This window comes from Aspergillus stella-maris, assembly GCF_047715825.1.
Source record: "Aspergillus stella-maris strain CBS 113639 unplaced genomic scaffold BDV14scaffold_44, whole genome shotgun sequence".
Lineage (NCBI taxonomy): Eukaryota > Fungi > Ascomycota > Eurotiomycetes > Eurotiales > Aspergillaceae > Aspergillus > Aspergillus stella-maris.
The window spans coordinates 168,896-194,490 of NW_027396838.1; the positions used below are offsets into that span (position 1 = coordinate 168,896).

A 25,595-nucleotide genomic window follows, 5' to 3' on the forward strand; every position below is an offset into this window, starting at 1 on the left:
TAGTAATGAGAGGGACTGACTAGTGAGAGACTCCGCCTCTGCTTTCCGTCAAGGTTCGCAGCGCCTGACGTCTCGGTCAGCCGCGTTCTCAACCCTTGACCCTCCTTTACGCCCCCTTCTGCTTTTATTCTCTCGCTTCCTGCTCGTCGTCTTGCTCGTTGGAGCCTTGTGAATGTATTGTTGGCTGTTGGCTAACAGAAGGTGCCCAAGTGTTGTCAACTCCACTGCCATCGCCGCTGCTGCGCCATCGCCCTCTGCAGCTGCACCGTTGCTCGCGTGGTCCTCTCCCCTTCGCTTTACTCCCCAGTCCAGCTCCCGGTCGCCTATTCTAGGTGCCAGCGCCCCGTTCTCAACTTCAATAATTAACCGCCGTCTTTTCGCGCGTTGGCGACCGACCCCGACCCCTACCCCGATCCAGCTCCGCCGGTCATCCGCCGCCGCTGCAAAGCCCGATTCCTGTGTCACCAGTCAGACTTTTACCCGATCTGAGCTTTCCCGGTCATCGTCAGCGAGCTCCGAACCTAAATCCCGCGAAGACGTCAGAGATAACACAGCGAATATGAATGGGGACGGCGTCGCAAAACGCAAGCGCAACTCCCTTTCCGCGGCGGACCGACCAGTGAAGCATTTGAAGCCGGAGAACTCGTCGCTTACGCCGGGCGACTCAACCCCTGCCAATGGGACTGTCTATGATGTGGGCGAGGAGGACGATTTAGCTCCGTTGTTGGCCGTTGGGCCTACACAGGCAGATTCTCCGGAGTGGCAGGCTACGATAGAGGAAGTCGTTAAAAGTGTTGTTTCGATTCATTTCTGTCAGACTTGTTCGTTTGATACGGAGTTGTCGATGAGTAGTCAGGCTACGGGGTTTGTTGTCGATGCAGAGCGCGGATATATTCTTACCAATCGACATGTTGTCTGTCCGGGGCCGTTCTGGGGATACGTCATCTTTGATAATCACGAGGAGGTAAGATTTTCGGCCGTGGTATGTCGTGAGCTGTAGCTGACAATCTTAGTGCGATGTCCGTCCAGTATACCGAGATCCCGTGCACGACTTTGGTATCCTCAAGTTCGACCCCAAGACGATACGTCATATGAAGCTCAGAGAGCTCAAGCTACAACCAGATGGAGCTCGCGTGGGCTCGGAGATCCGGGTTGTGGGTAACGATGCGGGAGAGAAGCTGAGTATTCTGTCGGGTGTCATCAGTCGGCTCGACCGGAACGCGCCCGAGTACGGTGAGGGATATAGCGATTTCAACACCAATTACATTCAGGCTGCCGCTGCAGCTAGTGGTGGTAGTTCCGGAAGTCCGGTGGTGAATATCGATGGAAATGCGATAGCTCTGCAGGCTGGTGGTCGTGCAGACGGCGCGGCCACCGACTACTTCCTGCCGCTGGACAGGCCCCTGCGCGCGTTGGAATGCATCCGCCGTGGAGAGCCAATCACGAGAGGAACTATCCAGACTCAATGGATTCTCAAACCCTTCGACGAGTGTCGACGCCTAGGCCTAACTCCCGAATGGGAAACGGCGGTCCGCAAGGCCGCACCTACAGAAACCAGCATGCTGGTTGCAGAGATCATCTTGCCCGAAGGACCTGCAGATGGAAAGATCTTGGAAGGTGATGTCCTCTTGCAGGTGAATGGCGAGCTCTTAACTCGCTTTGTCCGACTAGACGATATTCTCGACTCTAGTGTTGGGAAGTCGGTGCGGTTGCTGGTGCAAAGAGGCGGTCAAGATATGGAGGTTGAATGCGATGTTGGTGACCTGCATGCAATCACTCCTGATCGATTTGTAACGGTCGCTGGTGGAACTTTCCACAACCTATCTTATCAACAATCTCGGCTCTATGCCATTGCCACGAAGGGTGTTTACGTCTGTGAAGCAGCAGGCTCCTTCAAACTCGAAAACACTCTGTCCGGATGGCTGATTGACTCCGTGGACAAGCGAAAGACAAGGAACCTGGATGAGTTTGTGGAGGTCATGAAGACCATTCCGGATTGCTCGCGGGTCGTCATTTCGTACCGTCACATTCGTGACTTGCATACGCGCGGTACAAGCATTGTGTATATTGACCGGCATTGGCACCCAAAGATGCGACTGGCAGTCCGAAATGACGACAGCGGTCTTTGGGATTTCTCTGACCTGGCGGACCCTGTTCAGGCCGTTACGCCGGTTCCCAGGAAGGCTGATTTCATCCAACTGGACGGTGTCAGCCAGCCCGCTGCCGCGGAGATCGTGCGCAGCTTCGTGCGTGTGTCTTGCACGATGCCTTTGAAGCTGGACGGTTTCCCACAAGCCAAGAAGACTGGCTTCGGACTTGTCATTGACGCTGATAAGGGACTGGTCGTGGTATCGCGGGCCATTGTTCCCTACAACCTCTGCGACATTAATGTCACCGTGGCCGATTCGATTATTGTCGCCGCCAAGGTTGTCTTCCTTCATCCTCTTCAGAATTACTGTATTATTCAATACGATCCCTCTCTTGTACAGGCTCCAGTTCAGAGCGCAAAGCTGGCCACGGACTATATCAAGCAAGGCCAGAACACGATTTTCGTCGGCTTCAACCAGAACTTCCGCATTGTGGTTGCCAAGACTGCCGTCACTGATATTACGACAGTTTCTATTCCTGCAAATGCCTCCGCGCCGCGATACCGTGCGATCAACCTTGATGCCGTGACGGTGGACACTGGATTAAGCGGCCAGTGTTCTAACGGTGTGTTGGTTGGCGAGGATGGCGTTGTTCAGGCATTGTGGCTAAACTATCTTGGTGAACGTACACCAAACTCACATAAAGATGTAGAGTACCACCTCGGTTTTGCAACTCCAGCGCTTCTACCGGTCGTCAACAAAATCCAAGAAGGCGTCTTGCCCAAACTGCGAATTCTCAACATGGAGAGCTACGTGGTGCAGATGAGCCAGGCTCGAATCATGGGAGTTTCGGACGAGTGGATCGCGAAGGTGGCCAAGGCAAACCCATCACGACACCAACTGTTCATGGTGCGCAAGGTGGATTGCCCACCGCCAGAGTACAACTCGACTGCGGACAGCTTCCAGGAGGGTGATATCATTCTCACTCTGGACGAACAATTGATCACTCGTGTTTCTGAGCTTGATATTATGTATGAGAAGGAGATGCTAGAGGCGCTGATTGTACGTAATGGGGAGGAGATGAAGATCCAGGTTCCTACGGTCTCGACAGAGGATTTGGAGACGGATAGAGCGGTCGTCTTCTGTGGTGCTGTATTGCAGCGGCCGCACCACGCCGTCCGACAGCAGATCTCCAAGCTACATAGCGAGATCTATGTCAGCGCACGGGTACGTCTGCTTTAACCAGTACACTGATATCAAGCTAATGAATGCAGAGTCGCGGATCTCCCGCTTATCAATACGGTCTCTCACCTACAAACTTCATCACCGCTGTCAATGGCGTACCCACACCAGACCTCGACCGCTTCGTCGAAGAAGTCAAGAAAATCCCGGATAACACATACTTCCGACTCCGCGCGGTGACATTTGATAACGTTCCGTGGGTGGTTACCATGAAGAAGAACGACCATTACGTATGTCCATTACCCTTTCCCAAACTGAAGCTGTGCTGACTATGATAGTTCCCCATGTCCGAATACATCAAGGACGAGTCTCACCGACTAGGCTGGAAGTCGATCTCGCATGACAAGAAGGATAAAGACGGCGTCGATGCGGACGCCTCGAATCTCAACCCAGACGCAATGGATGAGGGGTTGGAAGGTGTGAGTGATGTAGAGGCCGATGCATGTTAGGGATGGAATGTATGATAGATACGATTCTCGGCTTAGACCGTGTATATCCGCATGGTACATAAATAAAGTGTTAATAGTATTCTATATATCCGGATGGCCGCGGAGTCCGCAAGTCAGCAATATAGAATGCGCAGACCGCACCTGATCCTATGTCCGCTAATGCCGCACCACACCCCTCTATGCTGGCTCCTATCGAATATACTCCAACTAACAACACATGCACACTGCTTATGGGTATCACTAACGGAGATTGCGATCATCGATTGGCCTGTTGAATGTCAACTCGGAACGCAGCGCGGAACCACTGCGGAACAGTTCCACCCGCTATCACCACCCTTGCTATAAAGCGTCTTACCTGCTGCGGTCAGGCCAAAAAATAATATTCTAATTGTTGACGAAGGTTGTAGCTACTTGCTCTTTGAGATACCGCCAAAATGTCTACACCCCTTCCTCCCTTCCCAACCCAGCTCTTCATCAACAACCAGGTACGCAGTCACACCACCCAGTCTCCACCCTCTACCCTAACAACACCACCAACTCCTTCAATCCACCTCAACTCCACTAACACCTCCCTCTCGGAAAAGTACATCGACAGTGCCTCCCCCGACCGCCTCACCGTGACAAACCCCTACGACGAATCCCCCATCGCTGCATCCGCCCACGCCGCGAACCAGAGTGACATCGACGCCGCCGTCGCCGCTGCAACAACAGCCTACAAGACAACATGGGCTCAGACATCTCCGGCCCAGAAACAAGCATGCATGCTCAAATTCGCGGACCTGGTTGAACGCGATGCGGAGCGTCTTGCGATTTTGGAGTCCCTGCCGACGGGGAAGCCCGTGACGCCGACGAAGATGTTTGATATTGCGCATATGGTTGAGGTTTGGAGGTGTATGTTCCACTCTTCCTTACAGTTGAAGGTTAGATTGATTGATTGATTAATTGATTGATTGTGATAGACTACGCCGGCTGGACCGACAAAATCAGCGGCGAGACATACCCCGAGTCCAACGGCGTGTACAAGATCGTTCGCCATGAGCCACTGGGTGTCTGCGCGGGCATCGCCTCCTGGAACGCAACATTCATGTATATCGGATGGAAGATTGCGCCTGCTGTTGCGGCGGGGAATTGTGTGCGTTACACGACTTGAATTGCCCCGCTTCTGCCCTCATTCTCACCATCCCTTTGCCACTCATGCATCACTTCATGAGGAATACCCTGATTACCTAGACTAACAAATGAAATTGGATATAACAGTTCATCTTCAAGCCCTCCGAGAAATCCCCCTTCGGGGCTCTTGCCCTTGGAGCGCTCTTTGCCGAGGCTGGATTCCCGCCTGGCGTCGTGCAGATTCTGAATGGTGCTGCTGCTACCGGTGCTGCGCTGGCTTCGCACCCGCGTATTGCGAAGATCAGTTTTACGGGGTCTGTGGGCGGTGGCAAGGCCGTGCAGGATTTGGCGACGAAGAGTAATTTGAAGAAGGTTACGCTGGAACTTGGGGGAAAGAGCCCGGCTATTGTGTTTGATGATGTTGAGTTGGAGAAGGCGCTTGGGGGGTATGTCCATTGACCAGAAGAAACGATGAGGAGACTGTGTTGATGATGATATCTAGGGTCTGCGGCTTCCTGTTTAACTCGGGACAGGTTTGTGTCGGTACGTCTCCCTCCCCATCCTCTTCCTATCCGAGATATATTAATGATATATGGAAACAGCAACATCCCGCGTCCTCGTCCAAAAATCCCTCCTCCCCAAATTCACCGCCGCCATAAAGACCGCCTTTGAAGAATCCTCCTCCACCCTCGGCGAGAACCCCCTGTTCCCAAGCACGATGTACGGCCCCATCGTCGACAAGGCCCAATTCGACAAGATCATGAACTACATCGCCATCGGCAAGAAGACCGGCGAGGTCCTGACGGGCGGCGAGCGCAAGGGCGATAAGGGCTTCTTCATTAAGCCTACTATCTTTGTGAACCCGGATCCTGAGAGTCCGGTTGTCAAGGAGGAGATTTTTGGGCCGGTCATGGTTATTCAGGGTTTTGAGACGGAAGCTGAGGCGTTGGAGTTGGCGAACGGGAGTGTTTATGGGCTTGCTGGTAAGATTCACTTACCCATGCGAATACCAGAATAGTGCTGATTGTTGCCAGCTTCCGTCTATACATCCAATCTCGACCGCGCCCTGCGCGTTTCCAGCGCGCTTGAATGCGGTGGCGTCGCTGTCAACTCGCCCTTCCTGCCGCAGGTCAACACTGCGTTCGGTGGAATTAAGGCTAGCGGACAGGGACGCGAGCTCGGGAAGTATGGGCTTATGGAGTACACCGAGGCGAAGAGTATTCACATCAAGTAAGTTATTCATCTGTTCTTTTGGGTGTTGGGGGACTGGCGTAGACGGTACTGACTTCTACGATGTAGGCTGGATGTTCCTAAGCTGTGAAGGAGTAAAATGATTATCGGGATTGAAATTTCATCATGAAAACTTATTGAAACTTGAAGAATACCATATTACGCTGTATATACTCGCTATCAGTAGTTGAATGGATATGTGCACAATTTATGCCTTCCATGGCCCTCCATCCACGGACACTCCAATGGACCCCAAGGTACCCTGATGCACCCCGCAAATTATGCGTGACCACCACCACAAAAGCCCTAATGTATACAACAGAGCGCCAGTTTTGTATATCTCAACATCCACCAAATTCAACATCTCAAACACCGCTGTAGATCCCCTCCACCCGACACCAGTCCCACAATAGCGGGGAACTGTCATTGCCCCGCACAATCCACGCCTGGACCCCGAGGATCAATGTCAAGGAGCACGAGCACGAGGGGTCAAAGGGAACTCTCCAATCCCCAGTCCCCTCCTCCTTCCCCCTTTCCCTCTTTTCTGTTCAAAGCCCCTAGGTATAATCATGTCAATCACCACAAAAGCAATCGTCGCCCGCGAACCCCGCTTCACAGCCCTCTCCTGGGCGCTGGAAGACGTCAATGTCTCCAATGAACCAAACGACAATGAAGTTCTAGTTGAAATACTCGCCTCGGGCGTCTGCCATACAGACATTGTACTTTCTGCTGTGCCGAGGGGGCAGTGGGGGATTACTTATCCAAAGGTTATGGGGCATGAAGGTGATACATTCTACATATTGATAGTTACTTGAGATGAGAGGGAGGGAGGAGGGTTCATTGAGGAGTGCGTACAGTGCTAATTTGTTTTTTGATATATGTAGGATCCGGCTACGCGCGCAAAATCGGCAAGAATGTCAAGGGACTTGAAATCGGGGACCCGGTCCTGCTATCGTTCTCTTCATGTGGGGAGTGCGAGCAGTGTGTTGAGAGACACCCTTCATACTGCGATACGTTTGCGTTGGAGAATTATGTTGGGAGAAAAGGGCACGTCACTTCAGCAGCATCAGAGAAAGGAGAGCAGATATCATCGCGCTTCTTCGGACAGTCTAGTTTCTCGCGATACAGTATCGTGGATTCCAGCTGTATCCTTAACGCAAAGAACCTCATAAACAACGAAGAAGAATTAAAGCTCTTTGCGCCATTGGGGTGCGGGTTCCAGACGGGGATGGGTGCTATTGAGAATGTGGCGTGTCCTGAGGAGGGGAGTGTGGTTGTTGTTCTGGGGTTGGGGAGTGTTGGGCTTGCTGCGTTGATGGTATTTATATCCCTCTCCAACCATACTTCCCTCTATAGCCCTCATGATGCTAATCTGTCGCTTTATGCGCGATAGACAGCCTCACTCCGCCCCCTCAAAGCCCTAATCGGCGTCGATAGACTCTCCTCCCGACTTGACCTCGCGCGCTCCCTAGGCGCAACACACACGCTCGATACATCGCCCGTCGGATTCAACTTGCATAAAGCGATCACGGAGATGTTGCCTACTGGTGTTGCGACGGTTATAGATACGACGGGGACACCGACTGTTATTGAGGATGGGCTTAGATGTCTACGGCAGAGAGGGAAATTGGTGCTTATTGGCGTGCCGCCGGCGCAGTATGAGTTGGGGGTTAATGCGATTCAGCATATTAATGTGAGTATTTCCAAATCTAGGGGACGGAAGAAAGGGTGGGATAGGAGAGGCTAATTGGCGTGTGTGTGATGTAGACGGGGAGAGCAGTTGTGGGTTGTATTGAGGGGGATTGTGTTCCTGCTGAGGTAGGCTCTTTTGCCCTTCCTGATGATATGAAGAGCAGATACTGATATAGAGGACGACAGGCAATCAAGACGTTGATAAAGTGGTACAGGGAAGGCCGGTTCCCGATCGATAAACTAATCACATATTTCGAGGTGCGTGCTGACTCGACTAGCCCATCCTGGATTCAAAAGCTAACAGCAGCAGGCGCATGAATTTAAAAAGGCTTTGGCCGGACTCGACGATGGTACGGTCGTCAAGGCCGTTCTAAACTGGAAGGGCATTTGATACAGTAGATATGCCTAAGACATATCGCGCAAGCGACGTACATACGGAGTACTCCAACGCACATAAACCAAGAGCAGTACATATATAAGTCAACCCAGATCCAAACTCAAGAGCAAGGCGATCTCGATCTCATCAATCTAAGCGCCACCAAGCACGATCCTGGCCAAAAATAGCCTACTCAAAACCAACCAGCGACGTTGGCGCTTGATGTTGGTTCGGCGCTTAAAGGGCTTGGTGTGCAGTAGACTGGGCAGAGAACAATACTGAGTCCACAGCAATTGTTCTTTGAGGGCCTTAGCTTGAAACTTCCTCAAAGCATGGTTATTCGAGGACTATCAAACAGGCCTAAACTGTCCCTGTAATCTGACCCCATTCCGAAAAAAGGCCAGCGCTTAACGGCACCGCATCCCTAACTAATAACCACGACCCATGTAGGAGATGGGATGGAAACAGCAGATTGGACTGGACCCTGTTTCATAAGCTCAGGGTGGCCTATCACATATACCAGCTTCGACCATAGCTCGTGGTGATGGATCCCAAGCGCCCACGTACAAAACTGGCGCTGTCTGCTGTCTGCTGTCTGCTGTAACCGGACTTTTCCCCTGCATTTGCGTCTGCCCTTTCTTGAGTTTCCTCCACATTTCACATTACATACCGATCTCGCATGCGCATGTCCTACACGAACTTCCACATACACTATCCACTTTTATACCGGCATAGAGAAATCAAACCGCAAAAATGACAACCCAAACCCAAACAATAACAATGATGGACTCCTACAAAGAAGCCGTAAACACGCAACCAGGTCTCGAAGCAGTCTACCCCTACGGGCACGGATACGGAAATGGCAACGGAAGCAGCTACGCATCGAGTATATGAGGCGCGCAGGCACCGATTCAAATAGAGCCGGGGATGGAATAGGCTTATATGGCCGCGCAGGCTGCGGAGGCTGCGGCGGGAAAGAGCAAGAAGAAGATGGTTTGGCTTTGGATGCTTGTTTCTGTGCTGGGTGTTGTTGTTGGGCTTGCGGCGGGGTTGGGGGTTGGGTTGACGAGGGGGAATGGTATGTTATTTACTCACCTTTTTGAAGGGGAAGTCAAGATAGGAGCTGGAAACCGGGTCTAACACTGTTCCATTTGGACTGCAGATTCAGCGTCTTCATAAGCATCAAACGCAGACTTCGACGACTCGGATCTCCCCAACAACGCTACATCTACCTCCTCAAACGACAACGACACCCCAGCATCAACAGTAAAAATAACCGAAGAGATATCAGGGACAACTGTACTAGCCGAGGAGCCCATAACAGTCGTTTACTCAGCCGCTAACAGTGATCCAGAGCAGTGTCCCGAGCCAGATAAATTTATTCTGAACAGGGACAACATCAGCACGCACTTGGGTTTTGGGCGCCGGATCCATCGGTGCGCAGGAACGTCGATTGCGAGGACGATTATTAGGGTTTATCTCGAGACTATTTTGGTCCGATGTAGGGATTGGGATGTTGGTGGGGAGGTGATTCATTCCAAGTTGCCTGAGATTGGACTGACGAGTTGTCCTATTCGATTTCACAAAGCAGAGTAAGTAGCTTGAGCATCTGGACATGACTCTGTTCATTTTAGTCTCACTTGGAATAGTCTCTGGGAAAGGGCTTGACATCCAATCTCTTTAGTTGCGCATCACATGGCCCAGAGCTCAAAGCACCCTCCGAATCCACGTGGATCTCAAGTCTCCAAGAACATAGACCAAGGTCGTTTCGCACACCAATTAAAACATGTTTCCCGAGACACGCATGGTGCCCTGAGAAATAGTAGACTGGGCGTTGGCTCGGCTCGCGGGGACCCCTTGGCAGTAGCCATCGGGCACATCGCCTTCTTTCCTTGAGCCTCAGAGGGACAGGGAGTCCTGCTCCACGGAGCAACAGATTCTTCTTAACAAGGAAATAAATCCAGTGATGAACCCTCCGTTGCTGCTAGGTGTGTCGGGTTACTCTTCTGCGCGAGATACCTATCCGGATGAACACTGCGCTCCAAACGCAGAAGCAGAGTACCACCCTAGGAAAATTAGCGACTATGCCGCTGAAACCGACCTGGGAAATACAGATATAAGCAGACTCGATGACAGATTATTGCCGCGGGGAATCACCAGATATCGACACTCGAACATCTGGCGACCACCCATGGACAACACCCTCGCCCCAGCCCTCGCTGCCAAATCCCTGGACCTGCAAACGCGCGAAGTATTTAACACGCTCGTCTCCACCATCCTCTTCCCAGCAACATACGCCGCCTTCTACCGACGTGTCGACCAAGATATCATAGCCTACGTGCGCGACGACCAACGCGCACAATGTGCCGTGATGAACTGGATGGTGCGGTGCTATGCGTCGTGGTATTTTGGAAAATTACATAGCGACCAGGACAAGATGGAAGAGAGCAGATATATCTACGGCGTCCTACTGCAGTATTTTCGGCAGATGATGATTGGCGATGACCGGAGACGCACGGCGGAGATTACCTTTACTATTGCGATTTTGCTGGGAATATATGAGGTTCTTGATGGGCAGGATTCTAGTGGGTGGCTGGTTCATATGCGTGGCGTGAAGGAGCTGTTGAGGCTGCGCGGTGCGAATGCCTTTCTAACCGGCTTTGGGAGGACGATTATGCTTGCTTGTCGGGGGTTCTTTGTTGGCGAGGCGTTTGTTAGTGGGGAGGAATGTATTCTTGCTGGGCAGGAGTGGGTGAATATGAATGCGAGGGCCTTTGAGAGGGAGGAGAGAGCGGGACGTGGGAGTAAGCTTGTCACGGTTGTTGATCAGGCCTATCGGGAGATTGTACGTGCGCCTGGACTTGTAGCTCGAGCACGAGCTATTGCAGGCGAGGAGTCTGATGGGGACGACAGGAACGAGGCTGAGGCTGAACTTCGACCGCAGATTAGACGCAGCAGAGCGAACTTGAGGAGGCTGACGCGGCGTCTTGCATGTGTGTCTGGGATGGATGTCACTGTCACCTCGGAGCCAACCACTCCCCGCGAGAATGTCAGTGGTTTGTATCTTGACCCTGGCTATGTAACCCTCATTGCGCGGTATAACCTTCGCGGAGTGTGCGCTGTTGAGAGCCTGCTGGGTCAAGCTTTGATGAAACTGAATGAGAGAAAGCATAACCGAGGGGAAGGAGCAATTAACAGGCTGGGGATCACATCTTCACTAGTCCGGCATGATTTCGAAGTTGGAGGCAGATTCAAGGAGGATGGATATCCAGATTCTATTAACATCGGCAGCCTGGACGATCTCTTTTTGTCCATGGGTGCCATGACAATTGACATGAATGCATGATGCCTATATTTTCCCGCCTCGTATCCATCAACATTGCCATAAGTTAGGAGAGAGCAAAGAAATTGGCGCCAAGTAGCTTTTGAACTTTGTATGTGCCCAGACCTACCTCAATTGGCCCCGGCTTTCAACACGAGAAACAGCTAAAAGCCATGCTACTATTCGCTGGAGCAGAGCATTGGCATCAACGAACACTCTCTCCTATTATACGTGCATGACTGCAAGGGTTTAAAGTCGCCAGAGCACTCGGTACCGTGAGATGCCTGTCCCTGGACATAAATACTCTGCCTGGGACGACAACATACGACATTTAAGAACGAAAATCTCCCACCAAACGAGCCTTCATTAACCCACCACCATGCAAGAAACTGTCATAGTTTGTCTTCTAGCCCTGATTACTTTCACCAGGGCTCAATGCCCCGAGCCCACCGAAACCATATCCATAGAATGGCCCGACGACCTGTACGCCCGCCGCCAAATCCTCGTCTCAAGCATCGACTCGAACGACGACACAACCACTTACGTGGGCGTCGACTGTCCCGGCAATCCTCACAGCATGACCATAGCCTTCGGCCCACGAACATTCTCCTTTAATCGTCTCGGCAGTAGCCAAGAGGGCCACACCCTGATCGACGAGTGCCAGCCCGAGGGACCAGGAATAGACTGCACGATTGCAGTCGAGGGCGTCAATCCGACAACCTACACGACTTTCTATGACAGTGACGAGATATATACCGTCTCTATGGCAGTCGTTGAGTCTGGTGCTGAGAATACAGCGCTCCCGACTATGACTGCACCGCCTTATATTGGGTGTCCTGATGCGTGGGAGCAGTGTGGTGGTGATCCATGGTATTCTTTCCCTTCTTTTAATTTCTCTTTCTCATTCCTTCAGGTTGCTGTATACTAAGTTGGGCGAATCAGGTGCTGCCCAAACACAGCCTCAATCTGCACAACAGCGCCCAATAGCCACGAGGCCTGTGCGAGCGTCAGCAACGAAGACTTTCCGCAGCCTGCGCTTCCGTATATTACGTTGACACCTGTGGATACGGACTCAGGTCAGCCGACTGGCACTGATGGTACTGATGGGAGTGAAAGAACGGACTCTGAAGATGGAGTTGGACGGTTTGCTGCGCAGCCTACGCATATTATCCTTGGTGGATTGGCTGGATTGGGGATGGTTTTTATTTGACCTGTAGGGGGATGGTAATCTTAGGCTTCTATTTATGATGATTAGCTGCCCTAGGTAAACCATGCGCCTGAATGTAAGTTTCTATCTACTCGTACAGGGAAAGTTATATCTTCTCATAGTATGTGCAAATTTGTAGAGTATGGAAGGAGCGAGCATAGGGCCTCCATCACACCTTCCCCAGAGTAGCACGCCGTTGTATGGAATTGATAACTAGGAAGGAGCGACGCCACCCGTCGCGAGTCACTGCTGCCGATATTAGTAAGGACATGAGATTGGAAGGAGCGGTTGTTGGGGGGAAGGAACGATCGCGGCACGCGCCTAAGGGATGGCCCCTGCGAGGAATGAGATAAGGATCCTTCTATGTACTGAATGCTCTAATTTACAATGCTAAACTAACACCGCCGGTACGCCAAAATCGACCCCAAAGATCATCGACATTAGTCCAAAATATTTCATGGCAAGCTTAAGAATGCGAGAAGTGTCTCGTAGGTAGCTTCCAGCAATGTCCTCTCCGACTCGTTGTATGTCCCGTTGAAAACTGGGTCTGGTGTTGTCGAGGTCTGATCAATCCCTGAGGAGAATACTGTTTGACTCAGATCATGAATCTGTTTTGATTCTGGGAGAACACCATCGATGAAGTAGTCGCGGATCGTCTGGACCAGACCAAGCGATGCGACACTGATGGTTGTGTGCCCGGGCCCGCGACGCAGGACCAACTGCGAGGACGTCGAGAGCCAGTTGTGCAAATTGTGCGCCGAACTAGCGGGTGTAGCGGCGTCATGAAAAGCGTTGACTATCAGGACAGAAGTGTTGTGCTTCGTGAGGGCTGCGTTCGTTTCGCCAGATTTCAACTTCGAAGCCCCGTTGTTGCGCACAAGGGGACGGTAGTCGGGGAAGTTGAGGCAGAAGGACAGCGTCGAGAGGTCGGCGTTTAGCCAAGGAGTTTCCTCCACAAGCGAGATGTCGAGGACCAGGTCGGCGACATCAATTAGGTTGGTGGAATTGGAAGGGGAATTATCTGTGCACTGAATGGGCCATCCGGCCATTGATCCAGTGTCTGGTGCGCTTTCGTTGATTGTGACGATTGTTGCACCAGTCAGAAGATTGGAGAAGAGATCGCTGTCGCCTTTCTCCAGGTCGCTCACTGCTGATGCGACTGCAGGCCATGTCGTTGGAAGTTTTAAGAAGGAGTACATGAAGAAACTGAACATGCCGACAGTAATGGACCATGACCCATCTGAAACGAAAATCGGATCCTCGTATAGTGACGCCTGGAGACTCGCTAGACGCTTCGTGAGGTCCATTGCACTGCTGTTCTTTGGACCGTCATTGAAAGCACACCCGTCTGGACCGGCATTTGCACAAAAAACAACAAAATCATCGATCGCCTCTCTGACGTTGACTTGGTCATGAGGCAGTTGGCTGGTATACGGCTTCGCATTTGCATCGGGATCAAAGACACCATCGAATACAATCCTCCCGACCCTCTCCGGGAATGTCTGGATGAATTCAGCACCGATGATCGTCCCGTACGAAAATCCCCAATAGTTCAGCGTCGCATTTTCCCGCCCCTCCAGGGCATCCACGATCGCCGCCATATCGCGAACAATATATGCTGCGCTGGAGGTAAAGAGTGCTGACGAGTTATAATCCGCGCAGGCAACGGCTATCTCGGCGACAGAGTCGTCGTAGTCCTGAAGGGCCGCATAGTACTCAGGCATATAACTCGCATTGCGAAACTGGCTATACTCAATCTCCGCTGCCGCAGAGACAGAGTCGGATGCTCTTGTCTCCTCCCCTGCCGTGTCCCAGCATTGCAACAAAGGCAGCGCCGACCCTACTCCGCGCGGATCCCACGAGACAACATCGTAATAGCCACCTGTGACATTTGAGATACCCTCGGCAGCGCCATTCGCCAGGAAATCGATACCAGAGGATCCGGGGCCGCCGGGGTTTGTCAAAAGAGAGCCTTTTCGCTGACTTTTGGGAACCGTTGCGTTGTATCGAGCGATGGGGACATGCGCCAGGGCGCCATTATCGGGGTCAGCATACTCGAGGGGCACGGTCAACGTCGCACAGTCAAGCTCTGCATTCGATTCGCAGCGCGACCAATTAAGCTTCGCAAATCCTGCTGTAGCTTGCAGTGTAAGAAGGAACAGCCCGTTCGCGACAGGCCAGCGGGCGACCATATTGCTTTTGAGATCTCCGGCACGGAAAAGTGTCAACTGTCAAGGAGATCGCCGTCTGTCACCTGCGGCAAGCGACACATGACATGGCCGTGGCTCAAGCTTAAGGGGAACGAACCTCACGGTTTCCTTCGGATCTATGACCGGGAAAACTACCGATGGGTGGAACGAAACATGCGTCATGCTGGGGCAGGGGTTCTCGGCATTATCCACACTGCATAAGCAAGGAACATAAGTCGTCGATCGGTAATTTGGCTTGGAAGATCTCCCTCGATTTGAGCGTAGTGTGAAAATTCGATATCCTTCAATGGTTTGGACTTTGGAAGCTTGGGCTGGTTTCGGGATTCGGAATTGACAAATGCATGACCTGCGAGCAAGGTTTTTGGTCAATGGCGGCATATCGCGAAATGGAAAGTATTTCCTCTCCTACTATTTACGGGCCTTCTTGTTCTCTACCAGGACAGCAATAGTACTCAGGGTGATGAGGGGTTAAGGTTACGATTGATAAGATGAAAATCTAATCAATCTGATTGTGGAAAGTTTATGCTTACCATCCCCGGCATCGGAGACCATACTTAACAGCTTTATTCAACCCCTCAGAATCTTGAACTCTTGCTGACAATTTCAAACAAAATCTCGTAAGAGGACGGGCTCGTAAGTCGTACGTCGTAATCGTACCCAGCAAATGTACCCACAGCGAACCCCGTCTGCGCTCCAGTTTCCCCATCGAGTTACCGCTGCTATCCCGCCAAGAAGTGTAGGTTTGTGCTATGTCCATCTAGCCGGATATTCGCGCGAACAGGACAGTTATTGTCGAGCATTATGCCTTAATGTCGAAAACGCGCCTCTGCAAAACGACACAACCCAGCTCCCTAGGACACCCCGCAAGCAACGAACCACCCGGCAAACCACCACAAACGAAATTATGACTCCCGACGATGAAGTATACATTCCAATTTTGCATACCGTTTCCTTCTACTCAGCTTGATCTAGACCAAATCTCTCTAGGAACACTCGTATATATCAACCCTCTAATCTATCCAATTCAAAAGCCACAGCACCAAAACTCAAAGAGTCAACGGAACCATCCCCCAAACCAAACAAGCCATACCATATCTCCCATCCTGCGTATCTACCGCTGCTGCCTCAACCAAACCTCATGCCCCGCCAAAAGCGTACTAACAACCATCCCGATCCCAATCTGCAGTCCACTCGCAGGAACCCACCCGATAAAAGATCCCGGTAGAGTCAGATCGCATCCGTCGATGATAATCCGCTTGATAAGCGGCCATTTGGGGGGTGTGACTTGTTGAGTTTGAGCTTTGCCCTTGCCCTTTCCCTTGCCTTTGCCGCTGCTGCTGTCCTTTTCGGAGATCTTGGCTGGGATAGTTGAGACAGTAGGGAATAATAATTCCCAAAAACACCGCATAATCGACAGACTCAGCGCGTAAAACCAGAACTTGTTCGCTTCAGTCATTAGCGGCTTGTACCAGTTTACGCGGGCGACGTTCATGTCGTGGAGCTGGAGCACGCATTAATAAATAATTCATCCAGTCATCAAGGGAAGGATGCAAGGAAGGTATAAGGGCACGTACAATAGTAAAATTCTCCAAAAACAAATAAAGTCCCAAGAATGTATACTGTGCCAACTCCATAACAGCCAATATCGTCCCGCTCGACGACGGCGTACTCATGAGATAGTGCACGCGCTCGAAACACCCGTAGAAATCTAGGAGGCGGAAGTAGCGGCGGCCTGCGATGACCATATTAATACTCTGAATCTACTGAATGAGGCTCATATACATACCTAGGGCAAGCTGATCACGCGCCGTAAGACATTGCGTTGCGAGTGCCCTGTTGTCTGTGCTGAAGCCGATGACTTGAGCGGTGGCTTGGATTAGGCGGAGTGTTTTTTCGAGACCGGGTGTTTGGCTTGTATAGACCACTAAGTTTTTAAGGGGGGATACCCCAGACTCGGATTGGGGGGAAGCTTGGGCCATTTTGATATGTTGTTAGGTTGGAGTTGTGACTTATGACTTGTGGCTGTCTGGCTTGATCCGGGTTGTTGGGGATTTCGGGCGGGATTTCGTGGGGTGAAGGACCCGCTTAAAGACGATATGTGGCCAATCATGTGAGAGTATGTATATTAAATCAAAAACACCTGCTGTGGTCTTGGAAGTTAGCAGGATGTTCTTGCCATTCCCTATCGCTAGCAACTGAAAGGTACCAAAACAAGTAGTAGAGAGTCCAAATTTGAATAGTCTGCGCGAGGACCGGGCCGCCATGAGCCCAAGACCCCCACGGCAAACCCGCGTGATACAGAACCACGCGCTTAAGGTTGGTAAACGAGATAAGGTTAGGTAAACCATATGCCATAATGATAGAGTTGAATAAAGTTCGTGACATGATCTAAATTCCTAAGTTCGTCGAGATCCTGCCCGCTCGTGTGCCACAACAGCCCAGGATCGGGATCCCCTCGGGAGCGTCGAATAGTAGGACTCCAACATGCACAATGACACCCTGGCATCCCCCTCTAGACAAACAAGCGGGCTGGCAGATGACCCCGACATCGTATTTTTTATCTTAGCTTTGATTCAACCTCTGGCTTGCATTATGAGATCATCCCACTCTAACCAGGATTCTCTCTTAGTATACGATACTGGTGATCTGGTATCCGAGACACATCATGCAGTCATCAGACCCTGCTACCTTGAAGCCATAGGCGGAAGGCTTGGTGGCATAATGCGCCGTGGCGTCCTGATCCATAGTACACCCACTATAGATGCGGGGTGATCGAGGGGCTCCTGCTGCATTGTTAGCTCTGCCTTTATACGCTAGTGAGCAGCTGCCTGTTCGAGGAGATAAGATGAGATGAGATCTTAGATTCTGCACCCCACTCAAGTATCTTGCAGAAAGCTCTCGGCTTGCCGACTACCCGTTTTTTACTACCTATTCCCTCCTTCCACAAAGCTCCGCCATTATGGAGGCATCAAGTCAAACCCAACATGAGCGAGAAAGCGCGACCGAGTCGCAATCGAACCGGAAAACCGCTGATACAGCTGTAGTTGAAACAGGCGCGCTGATCTCTGCCGGATCGCAGCATCTGCATCGGAAGCTCGGAGGGAAGGAGATTCAGTTGTTTGCTGTTGGTGGCGCTATTGGGACTTGTATTTCTCCTCTAATCAGACAATGAGGTCGGGCTTTGGGCTAGACACTAAATGTTCCAGCTCTCTATGTGCAGATGGGAGCTTCCCTTCCAAAGGGTGGACCTGCTGGTCTTTTTCTCGGCTTCGTACTTTACGGGACCATTGTCCTCGCAGTTAACCAGTGCTTCGGTATGCCGCTGATCCAACGCCGTTGGTCAGATACTAACAGAAATAGCTGAAATGGTCACGTATATACCTATCGCATCTCCGTTTGCCAGATTAGCAGGCTTTTGGGTCGACGATGCACTAAGTTTCGCGATGGGCTGGAATTACTTCTTTCTTATGGGTACGTCTTCTGTCTTCTGCCTTGTGTCTCTGGTATTTCTAATAGGCTGCTAGCATTCAATATTCCATATGAGATTACGGCCATCCATGTGCTCCTAACCTACTGGACAGATAGGGTCCACGTCGGCGTGGTAGTTGCCGTTTGTCTGGTTATTTACTCGTGCGGCATCACCGTCCCCACAATACCAGACCTAGCTAACTATTCCTAGTGTTCTAAATGGTCTTACGGTTAAGTACTTTGGCATCTCGGAGTTCTACATGTCCATCTTCAAGATCTTCCTTATGCTCGGGTTGATGATGTACACCTTCATCACGATGGTCGGCGGTAACCCAGATAGAGATCCTTATGGGTTTCGATATTGGAGGGACCCAGTGCGTCTGCACCACCTTCATGTAACTCGGCTGCTGTACTGACTCTCGCCTAGGGAGCTTTCGTTGAGTATCTTGTGCCCGGGGATACAGGCCGCTTTCTCGGATTACTCTCATGCATGATCCAGGGATCATTCACGTAAGCCCACCACTACCTACCTACTTTCCTCCCATTCCAAATCCCTGACTTGAACCAGGATGGTCGGCCCCGAATTCATCTCCATGGCCGCCGGCGAAGCCGAGAACCCGCGCCGCCTAATGGGCAAAGCATTCTCCTCGTTCGTCTGGCGCCTAATGTTCTTCTTCATTGGCGGGGCCCTCTGTGTCGGGATCGTAATACCTTACAACGACCAAATGCTCGCTGATATGATCTCCGGCGAGAGGGAAGGAAGTGGGACTGGTGCTGCGTGAGCTTCCCCTCATCCCTCCATTTTCCTCTGCAATTCGAGCGCTAACAAGACAAATATAGATCGCCCTACGTAATCTCAATGGTAAAATTCGACATCAAGGGCGTGCCGGACCTCGTCAACGCCCTGATAATGACATCTGTCCTGTCCGCCGGCAACAACGTTATATTCTCTGCAGCCCGAACCCTCCACGGCATGGCGCTCGATGGAAAGGCACCGTCTTTTCTAGCAAAATGCAACAAGTACGGGTTGCCCTATTACGCCGTCACCATTTCGCTACTATTCTGCTTCCTCTCTCTGCTTCAAATAGGCAACACGTCTTCGACGGTCCTGAGTTGGTTCGTTGGTATATGCACGGCGAGTTACCTGTTGAACTATTTCGGGACGGTGGTTACGTATCTCCATTTTTACTATACGATGAAGAAAAAGGGGATAAGTCGGGATACACTCCCCTACAAATCACGCTTTCAGCCGTTTGCCGCTTGGTATGCGCTCGCGGGCACATTTCTCATGACGCTTGTACTGGGGTATACGGTTTTCATAGAGGGGGAGTGGGATACCACGACATTTTTCACAAGTTATACGATGGTCGGTTTTTTTGTTGTTGCGTTTATGGGGTGGAAGGGGCTTAAGAGGACGAGGTATGTTCGACTTGGGGAGGCGGATTTGGGGTTGGGGGGGATTAAGGAGGAGATTGATACTTATGAGGCGCTTTATGAGAAGCCGAGGAGGGGGAGGGTTGGGGGGTGGTTGAATGGGTGGTTTGAGTAGATGCGTAACTTGTCATGGAGATATGTAGGATGGGAAATGTTACGAAGGATATCAAGGTATGATGAATTCAAGGAAATACAATCTGCCATTACATCCTCTCACCCTACTTCAGTACAATACATTTTAGCCATGCAAGTCCTCCGCCACCCCCTATGAGAGCCACCTATTCTCCCCGAGAGCCCTCATCCCCGACCACCACAGTGGTAGATTTCACCGAGAAAGGCCAGTGCTGACCCTAGCACCGCTCAGCAATCGATGTCCTTGCCCTTGCCCTTGCCCTTACCGGCGCCGAGTTTGGCTCCAGCGCCGACCTTGACTGCGACGACCTTCTTGGCACCAATGCCCTTGAACTTGTCGAAGCCGAACTTGCCCTTGCCGTCCTTGTCGTCATCTTTCTTGTCGTCATCCTTCTTGTCGTCATCCTTCTTGTCGTCATCCTTCTTGTCATCGTCCTTCTTGTCATCGTCCTTCTTGTCATCGTCCTTCTTGTCATCGTCCTTCTTGTCATCGTCCTTCTTGTCGTCGCCAAACTCCTTCTTTCCGCCCTTCGAGACACTCCAGGAGACGTTGAGCTTGCCTTCGCCCTTGGCCTTGAAACCGTCGAGCTTCTTGCCGTCCTTGTCGTCGTCCTTCTTGTCATCCTCTTTCTTGTCGTCATCCTTCTTGTAGTCGTCGTCCTTCTTCTCGTCCTTTTTGTCATCACCCTTCTTGCTCTCTTCCTTCTTGTACTCCTCCTTCTCATAATCGACCTTCTTGTGTTCCTCCTTCTTCAGCTGCTCCTTCTTCCATTCCTCTTCCTTCTTCTTCTCATCCTCCTCCTTCTTGTACTCCTCTTTCTTGAGTTGTTCCTTCTTGGATTCCTCTTTCTTCAGCTGTTCCTTCTTCAACTCTTCCTTCTTCAGTTCATCGTTCTTCAGCTCGAGCTTCTTCGATTCCTCCTTCTCGTACTCCAGCTTCTTGTGCTCTTCCTTCTCATAGTCGATTTTCTTGTATTCCTCCTTCTTCTTGCCGCCTTCACCTTCATCGCCGTAGCCATCGTCCTTGCCGTCGTCCTTCTTGTCGTCGTCTTTCTTCTCATCGTCATCCTTCTTATCGTCCTCCTTCTTGTCAGCACCACCATGGTCACCGTGACCGACGGCACCAAGAACAGCAAGCTTGGTCTTCAGGAGCGGCAGACCGCGCGCATTGAGGACATCGGCATCGCGAGCTAAGGAGCGACAAGCATCAGCAACTGTGTTTCTTTTCTTGCAGGGGAGATATAGTCAATGACGGGGTGCAGACCTTCAATACCAGTGACATCTGCCTTCTGGACCGGCGCGGCAAGGGCCAGCGCGGAGAGAACAGAGAGGGAGAGAACTACGTTGAGCTTCATCTTGACAATGGGGAATGCGTGAGGCAAATTACTTTGTAAAGGGAAAAATTGAATTGAGATCGGAGTTGGAAGTGCAGAAATGTGCAAACGATTGACTGTGATCTCTTGAGCGAGTGTGGGTGATGAAGAAGATAGAGAGCGATAAGGACGGAAGTCAGGCTTGATTTATAGACCTGAAGACGCCTTTATGGCGATATGGATATCGAAATCGACGCAATATTCAGGGGAAACTCCATAGTCGAAAATGGCTGTCAATCTTTCGATTCCGACAGGTCTCTGCAGCAATAGAGCGAGATGAAAGCAAGGTCAAAGTTGCCATCTTTCATCCCCTAGACCATATCGCAATGCCAGTTCACGGATTGAAGCAATAGCTCTCTTGAACAAGACCGATGTATCCAACCACACCACAAATCAAGCTCCAGATCGACGAGCCACTCGGGAAGATCTTCCAGAATACCTCCGACGAACCTAAGCGAACAGTTGGATTGCAAACCCACCCGCGCCGTTATTGCTTCGTGTTCCAATAAAACCCGCAGCCGCACGAGCCGATCAATATTCCTCGGCGTTTTCCGAATGATTGCAATGTCGACTGCGTGAAGCTCCTGAGCCGTAAGGAACTTGATCGATTGCTGGACGGAGAACACCTCGGACAAGAGAGCTCAACTGTTGTGCCAGGCTTGGCCAGAGCTACCCATGGGCAAATTTAGAATTGGTCCCTTGCATAACATGAACGAGCCGTTGATCTGTCATCCGCGGAGGATGCGATGCGGCAATATTGAGACTTTTGGACTGAGACGTGCACGTGTCGGGGAAGGATTGGCTGGATGGTGCGTGCGGGAGCTTGAGCGCATTGAGGGTCCGAGGGAGTATTGATTGATTGTCATTGATTTATAGTAAGGGAAACTTGATGTTGATGTTTGGTGTCAATCAATTGTCCTCGCATGCGGAGATTTTTCCTTTGATGTGGTGACTGGAGAAAGTGTATGCAGACTTGGGGGGATGGTCTGTTGAGCCGGTCTTGCTATGCCCTGTTGAATTGGACAGGGGCGATGAGATACCAATAACCTCCATTCTTGGCACGATGTATAATCTCGCCCGTGGCAAACCGAGAGGGCGATGCCTTTCTAGCCCCTCAACCTGACCCTAACAAGGAACTCCCCCTCCATCTCCCCAATCCCCGGACTCCGCACAGCAACACTCTTCCTCTTCTTAATGGGCTTAAAATCGAACAAACTCAACAAAGTGGTCACACTCTTAAGGATATTCGTCATTGCTAGATTCCGCCCAATGCACATCCTATGCCCGACGCTAAAAGGGATCAAATGCCGGCCTTTCTCCTTGTTGTAGACCGGGTCAAACCAGCGAGTAGGATCATAGATTTCATGGTCCGAGCCAAATACCGAGGGGTTATGGTGGAGAACGTAGTTTGAAATGCAGATGTTTGTCTAATTTCCCGAGCGTTAGTGGGCACTGATTGCATGCTGGATATTGAAAGGTAAGAATAGGTTTGCTAGACTCACCCCCAGCGGAATGTGATGCTGTCCGATGTCGAGTCCACCCGGATACCCGACCTTTCGCCACAGAGGCATGGTGAATACTGGGTTGATGCGGAAATTCTCACGGATACAAGCCATCGTATACGGCAGTGAAGCCTCGAGGCCAGATATAGGGTACGAGGTTTGGTTAGACGGCAGTGAGCCGAGCGTCGCGAGGATCTCCTCTTGGACTTTGCCTAGTACGTCAGGGTTCTGGATCAGATGCCAGAAGAGGAGCGTGAGTGTTCCTGCAGTGGAGTGCGAGCCAGCGACGCTGCAAGAACCAGTCAGAACTGCAAATGAGAGAGAAAGAGCGAGGGATCTCACAGCACGGCAAAAGCTTCGGAGTTTATTTCCTGCTCCGTCAAGCGCTTTCCAGTCTCTGGATCTGAGGCCTCCACGAGACTCTTTAGGAGGTCTGGACGGTCGGAGGTGTTTTCAATCTTGAATCGCACGCACTGGGCGCAGATTTCCTTCAGCTTGTTGCGACTTTTCATGAGACGGCGCATCCAGGGGACTGGGCTCAGCCGCGACAACATCTTAGTAATGTCCTGACAGGGTAATTCGCCTATTACTCCAGCCAGGAGAAGGTGATCGTTGATCGCGTGCAGTTCCTCTGCTTCACCTTTCCCTTGCACCCCGAAAGGCTTGGCGAAGGCTACTTCCCCTAGGATGTCCAGGACGTAGAGCGAGAGCACGTGCTTGAAGTCGATGGCTTCACCGGTCGCGGCGTATGTTCGCAGCTTGTCAATGAGGATCTTCATCTGGCCTTCAATCAACGGCTCCAATTTCTGGACAGAGACCTGCGCGAAGCTATGCGACAGCTGGCGACGCCGGAGCGCGTGGATCTACGTCCTATCAGTTCCCGTTGAAGCCATGCCATATTCCCGCCCGGATTGCCCTGAATGGTAAGGGGTTGAGGAAAGGTACATACATCTTCATCCCTCCCTCCGAACAAATTCGGATTAAACGCCGTAAAGGCATTGTAAAACTCCGTCTTGCCCATGCTGCGGCCGCCCTTGTAGATCGGAGCAATTGCGTCAGCGTCCCACGTATGAAGGTGATTTGGTCCCACGCGCACAACCGGGCCGTATGTCATGTGTAACTCAAGCAGCTTCTCGTGGATCGTAAGATTGTAGACATAATAAGCTTTGTAGGTGTTGCTGAGAGATGCAAAAAGTGGACCTGGGTACTTTGACAGTCGATGTAGGAAGCGCATGTAGACGACGTAGAGTAGGAGGGTCGTAAAGCATAGTGTGCTCAAGACAGGCAGGAATCCAAGGGCAGGAACCCCCAGAACAAGGTCGCTCAATCTAGTCATCATTACGAACTTGTCGTCCCGTTCGATCAAAAAGACCGAGCATGAGGATAACTACCCGGGAGGGGGCAACGGAATATATAAATCTGGGCATCCTCGGTTCTTGGACCGGATAATACTGTGGGGGAAACGGGGAGAAGAGGGTGATCACCGCGCATACTCCATATCCTGAGTCAGGTTCCTGGCTTATTTTGCAAGAATTGAACCTTGGGGAGCAGTTCCGATCGACCGCGGCGTTGATCCACCGGGTATGATCTGCCGTGGTGCTGTACCGCGGAATTCACCCCCTTCACCTCCGCAACACCGATCGCAACTCGCAGGGTATCGTTGAAAAATAGTCGAAACCACAATATCACCCTATGGCGCATAAAGATGTCAACCCACATTTTCAAAGAGGCCAACGACTTATCGTTGTCGATCGATGTCACGAAGCCGGAAACTACATCCGACAAGGGAGTCGTGCTTGTGCACTTCCATGGAGGATATCTGGTAAATATCTCAGCAGCACTCCCAGGCGATGACCAAAAAAAAAAAAAAACTAAAAAAAAAAAAACTGATGAAGGCTTGAATAGGTCCTCGGCGAGAAGACCACCGGCCCCCCGCACTGGTTGATTAACACCTGCCGGAATCGAGGCTGGACGTATGCAACGCCCTCCTACCGTCTCCTCCCCGAAGCGGCGGGACTTGACATCCTCGCCGATGCGCTCGACGCAATCAAATGGGCTGTCAAGAACATCAGCGATCGCATCATTATAGCCGGGTCGAGCGCCGGGGGATACCTCGCCCTAGCCGCAGCCGCGCACCCTGATTGTCCGAGAGCCCTAGCGGTCCTTGCAAATTACGGCATGCTCGACCCTTCCAGTCAAAGATACGTACAGCCGGGGCATATTCTAAAGGGTCCAACAAAGGATTTGCCAGGGACTGTCGCCGAGATCAAGCAAGCAATGGAAGGCGGGAAGGTGCTTGACGGATATCCCTTCCCTGCAAATCCCCCGACGGATCAGAGGTTCAACTTGATCAAAGCACTGCACGAGGCTGCTTTGTTTCCTGACGTCCTCACTCGGATCCCGGGACTTGCCGCTCGCATTGCTGTGAAAGGGCCAGAAGTGATACCGAACGAATACCGCGTGCTCTTCCCGGTTTCGTTTGGACTCAAGAGAAACTTCGCGCCCGTGGTTCTATTGCATGGTGACGCGGACGTACTTGTCGGAGTAGAACAAAGTGTGCGAGCCGCGGAGAAGATGGCAGAGTTTGGGATCGACGTTCATTTGGAGCAAGCAGTGGGTCAGGGCCATGGGTTTGAGCACATGAGCTTCATTGACCTGAACGCAGACAATGTGGGTGAAGACAAAGAAATGCTGGAATGTTTGCGTCGAGTTGTAGCCGTGCTGGAAAAGCACGTCGCTAAAGCCGCCTGAAGGCATCGTA

General features: G+C 51.5%; 11 protein-coding genes across 11 annotated transcripts; 8 read left to right on the forward strand and 3 right to left on the reverse strand.

Moving 5' to 3' along the window:
• The first annotated feature begins 68 nt into the window (after positions 1–68).
• BDV14DRAFT_177268 (putative nuclear serine protease HtrA2/Nma111) lies at positions 69–4,129 on the forward strand. Its single transcript, XM_073769383.1, has 4 exons — positions 69–964; positions 1,014–3,314; positions 3,362–3,559; positions 3,608–4,129. Exons 1-4 carry the CDS (start codon positions 173–175, stop codon positions 3,776–3,778), a joined length of 3,462 nt encoding a protein of 1,153 aa, XP_073626094.1. The 5' UTR covers positions 69–172; the 3' UTR covers positions 3,779–4,129.
• BDV14DRAFT_177269 (uncharacterized protein) lies at positions 3,537–4,129 on the forward strand. Its single transcript, XM_073769384.1, has one exon. It carries the CDS (start codon positions 3,872–3,874, stop codon positions 4,121–4,123), a length of 252 nt encoding a protein of 83 aa, XP_073626095.1. The 5' UTR covers positions 3,537–3,871; the 3' UTR covers positions 4,124–4,129.
• Positions 4,130–4,149: 20 nt separating this feature from the next.
• Positions 4,150–6,359, forward strand: BDV14DRAFT_177273 (aldehyde dehydrogenase domain-containing protein). The gene is made up of 8 exons (XM_073769385.1): positions 4,150–4,263; positions 4,363–4,669; positions 4,738–4,910; positions 5,036–5,334; positions 5,391–5,431; positions 5,491–5,871; positions 5,923–6,118; positions 6,188–6,359. The coding sequence occupies exons 1-8, from the start codon at positions 4,213–4,215 to the stop codon at positions 6,207–6,209; spliced, it is 1,470 nt and encodes a 489-aa protein (XP_073626096.1). The 5' UTR covers positions 4,150–4,212; the 3' UTR covers positions 6,210–6,359.
• Positions 6,360–6,687: 328 nt separating this feature from the next.
• BDV14DRAFT_191152 (NAD(P)-dependent alcohol dehydrogenase) lies at positions 6,688–8,201 on the forward strand (the record flags this gene model as incomplete). Its single annotated transcript, XM_073771452.1, has 6 exons — positions 6,688–6,901; positions 7,003–7,436; positions 7,512–7,811; positions 7,886–7,936; positions 7,997–8,068; positions 8,121–8,201. The coding sequence occupies 6 exons, from the start codon at positions 6,688–6,690 to the stop codon at positions 8,199–8,201; spliced, it is 1,152 nt and encodes a 383-aa protein (XP_073626097.1).
• Positions 8,202–9,176: 975 nt separating this feature from the next.
• On the forward strand, positions 9,177–11,532 carry BDV14DRAFT_191153 (uncharacterized protein; the record flags this gene model as incomplete). Its single annotated transcript, XM_073771453.1, has 3 exons — positions 9,177–9,264; position 9,778; positions 10,266–11,532. The coding sequence occupies 3 exons, from the start codon at positions 9,177–9,179 to the stop codon at positions 11,530–11,532; spliced, it is 1,356 nt and encodes a 451-aa protein (XP_073626098.1).
• Positions 11,533–11,887: 355 nt separating this feature from the next.
• BDV14DRAFT_210112 (uncharacterized protein) lies at positions 11,888–12,718 on the forward strand (the record flags this gene model as incomplete). The annotated part of the gene is made up of 2 exons (XM_073775809.1): positions 11,888–12,378; positions 12,451–12,718. 2 exons carry the CDS (start codon positions 11,888–11,890, stop codon positions 12,716–12,718), a joined length of 759 nt encoding a protein of 252 aa, XP_073626099.1.
• Positions 12,719–13,117: 399 nt separating this feature from the next.
• Positions 13,118–14,934, reverse strand: BDV14DRAFT_210115 (uncharacterized protein). The gene has a single exon (XM_073775810.1). It carries the CDS (start codon positions 14,905–14,907, stop codon positions 13,171–13,173), a length of 1,737 nt encoding a protein of 578 aa, XP_073626100.1. The 5' UTR covers positions 14,908–14,934; the 3' UTR covers positions 13,118–13,170.
• Positions 14,935–15,475: 541 nt separating this feature from the next.
• On the reverse strand, positions 15,476–16,948 carry BDV14DRAFT_177276 (PEX11 domain protein). Its single transcript, XM_073769386.1, has 3 exons — positions 16,712–16,948; positions 16,500–16,657; positions 15,476–16,426 (listed from the first exon to the last, which is right to left on the reverse strand). The coding sequence occupies exons 1-3, from the start codon at positions 16,902–16,904 to the stop codon at positions 16,037–16,039; spliced, it is 741 nt and encodes a 246-aa protein (XP_073626101.1). The 5' UTR covers positions 16,905–16,948; the 3' UTR covers positions 15,476–16,036.
• A 936-nt stretch (positions 16,949–17,884) lies between these two features.
• On the forward strand, positions 17,885–19,942 carry BDV14DRAFT_210117 (amino acid permease/ SLC12A domain-containing protein; the record flags this gene model as incomplete). Its single annotated transcript, XM_073775811.1, has 8 exons — positions 17,885–18,071; positions 18,132–18,239; positions 18,286–18,396; positions 18,450–18,555; positions 18,605–18,767; positions 18,821–18,903; positions 18,962–19,171; positions 19,234–19,942. The coding sequence occupies 8 exons, from the start codon at positions 17,885–17,887 to the stop codon at positions 19,940–19,942; spliced, it is 1,677 nt and encodes a 558-aa protein (XP_073626102.1).
• A 2,496-nt stretch (positions 19,943–22,438) lies between these two features.
• BDV14DRAFT_210119 (cytochrome P450) lies at positions 22,439–24,307 on the reverse strand (the record flags this gene model as incomplete). Its single annotated transcript, XM_073775812.1, has 4 exons — positions 23,784–24,307; positions 23,177–23,697; positions 22,835–23,123; positions 22,439–22,759 (listed from the first exon to the last, which is right to left on the reverse strand). Exons 1-4 carry the CDS (start codon positions 24,171–24,173, stop codon positions 22,439–22,441), a joined length of 1,521 nt encoding a protein of 506 aa, XP_073626103.1. The 5' UTR covers positions 24,174–24,307.
• A 232-nt stretch (positions 24,308–24,539) lies between these two features.
• BDV14DRAFT_202180 (alpha/beta hydrolase) lies at positions 24,540–25,550 on the forward strand (the record flags this gene model as incomplete). The annotated part of the gene is made up of 3 exons (XM_073773941.1): positions 24,540–24,656; positions 24,740–25,447; positions 25,500–25,550. 3 exons carry the CDS (start codon positions 24,540–24,542, stop codon positions 25,548–25,550), a joined length of 876 nt encoding a protein of 291 aa, XP_073626104.1.
• Between the last annotated feature and the right edge of the window lie 45 nt (positions 25,551–25,595).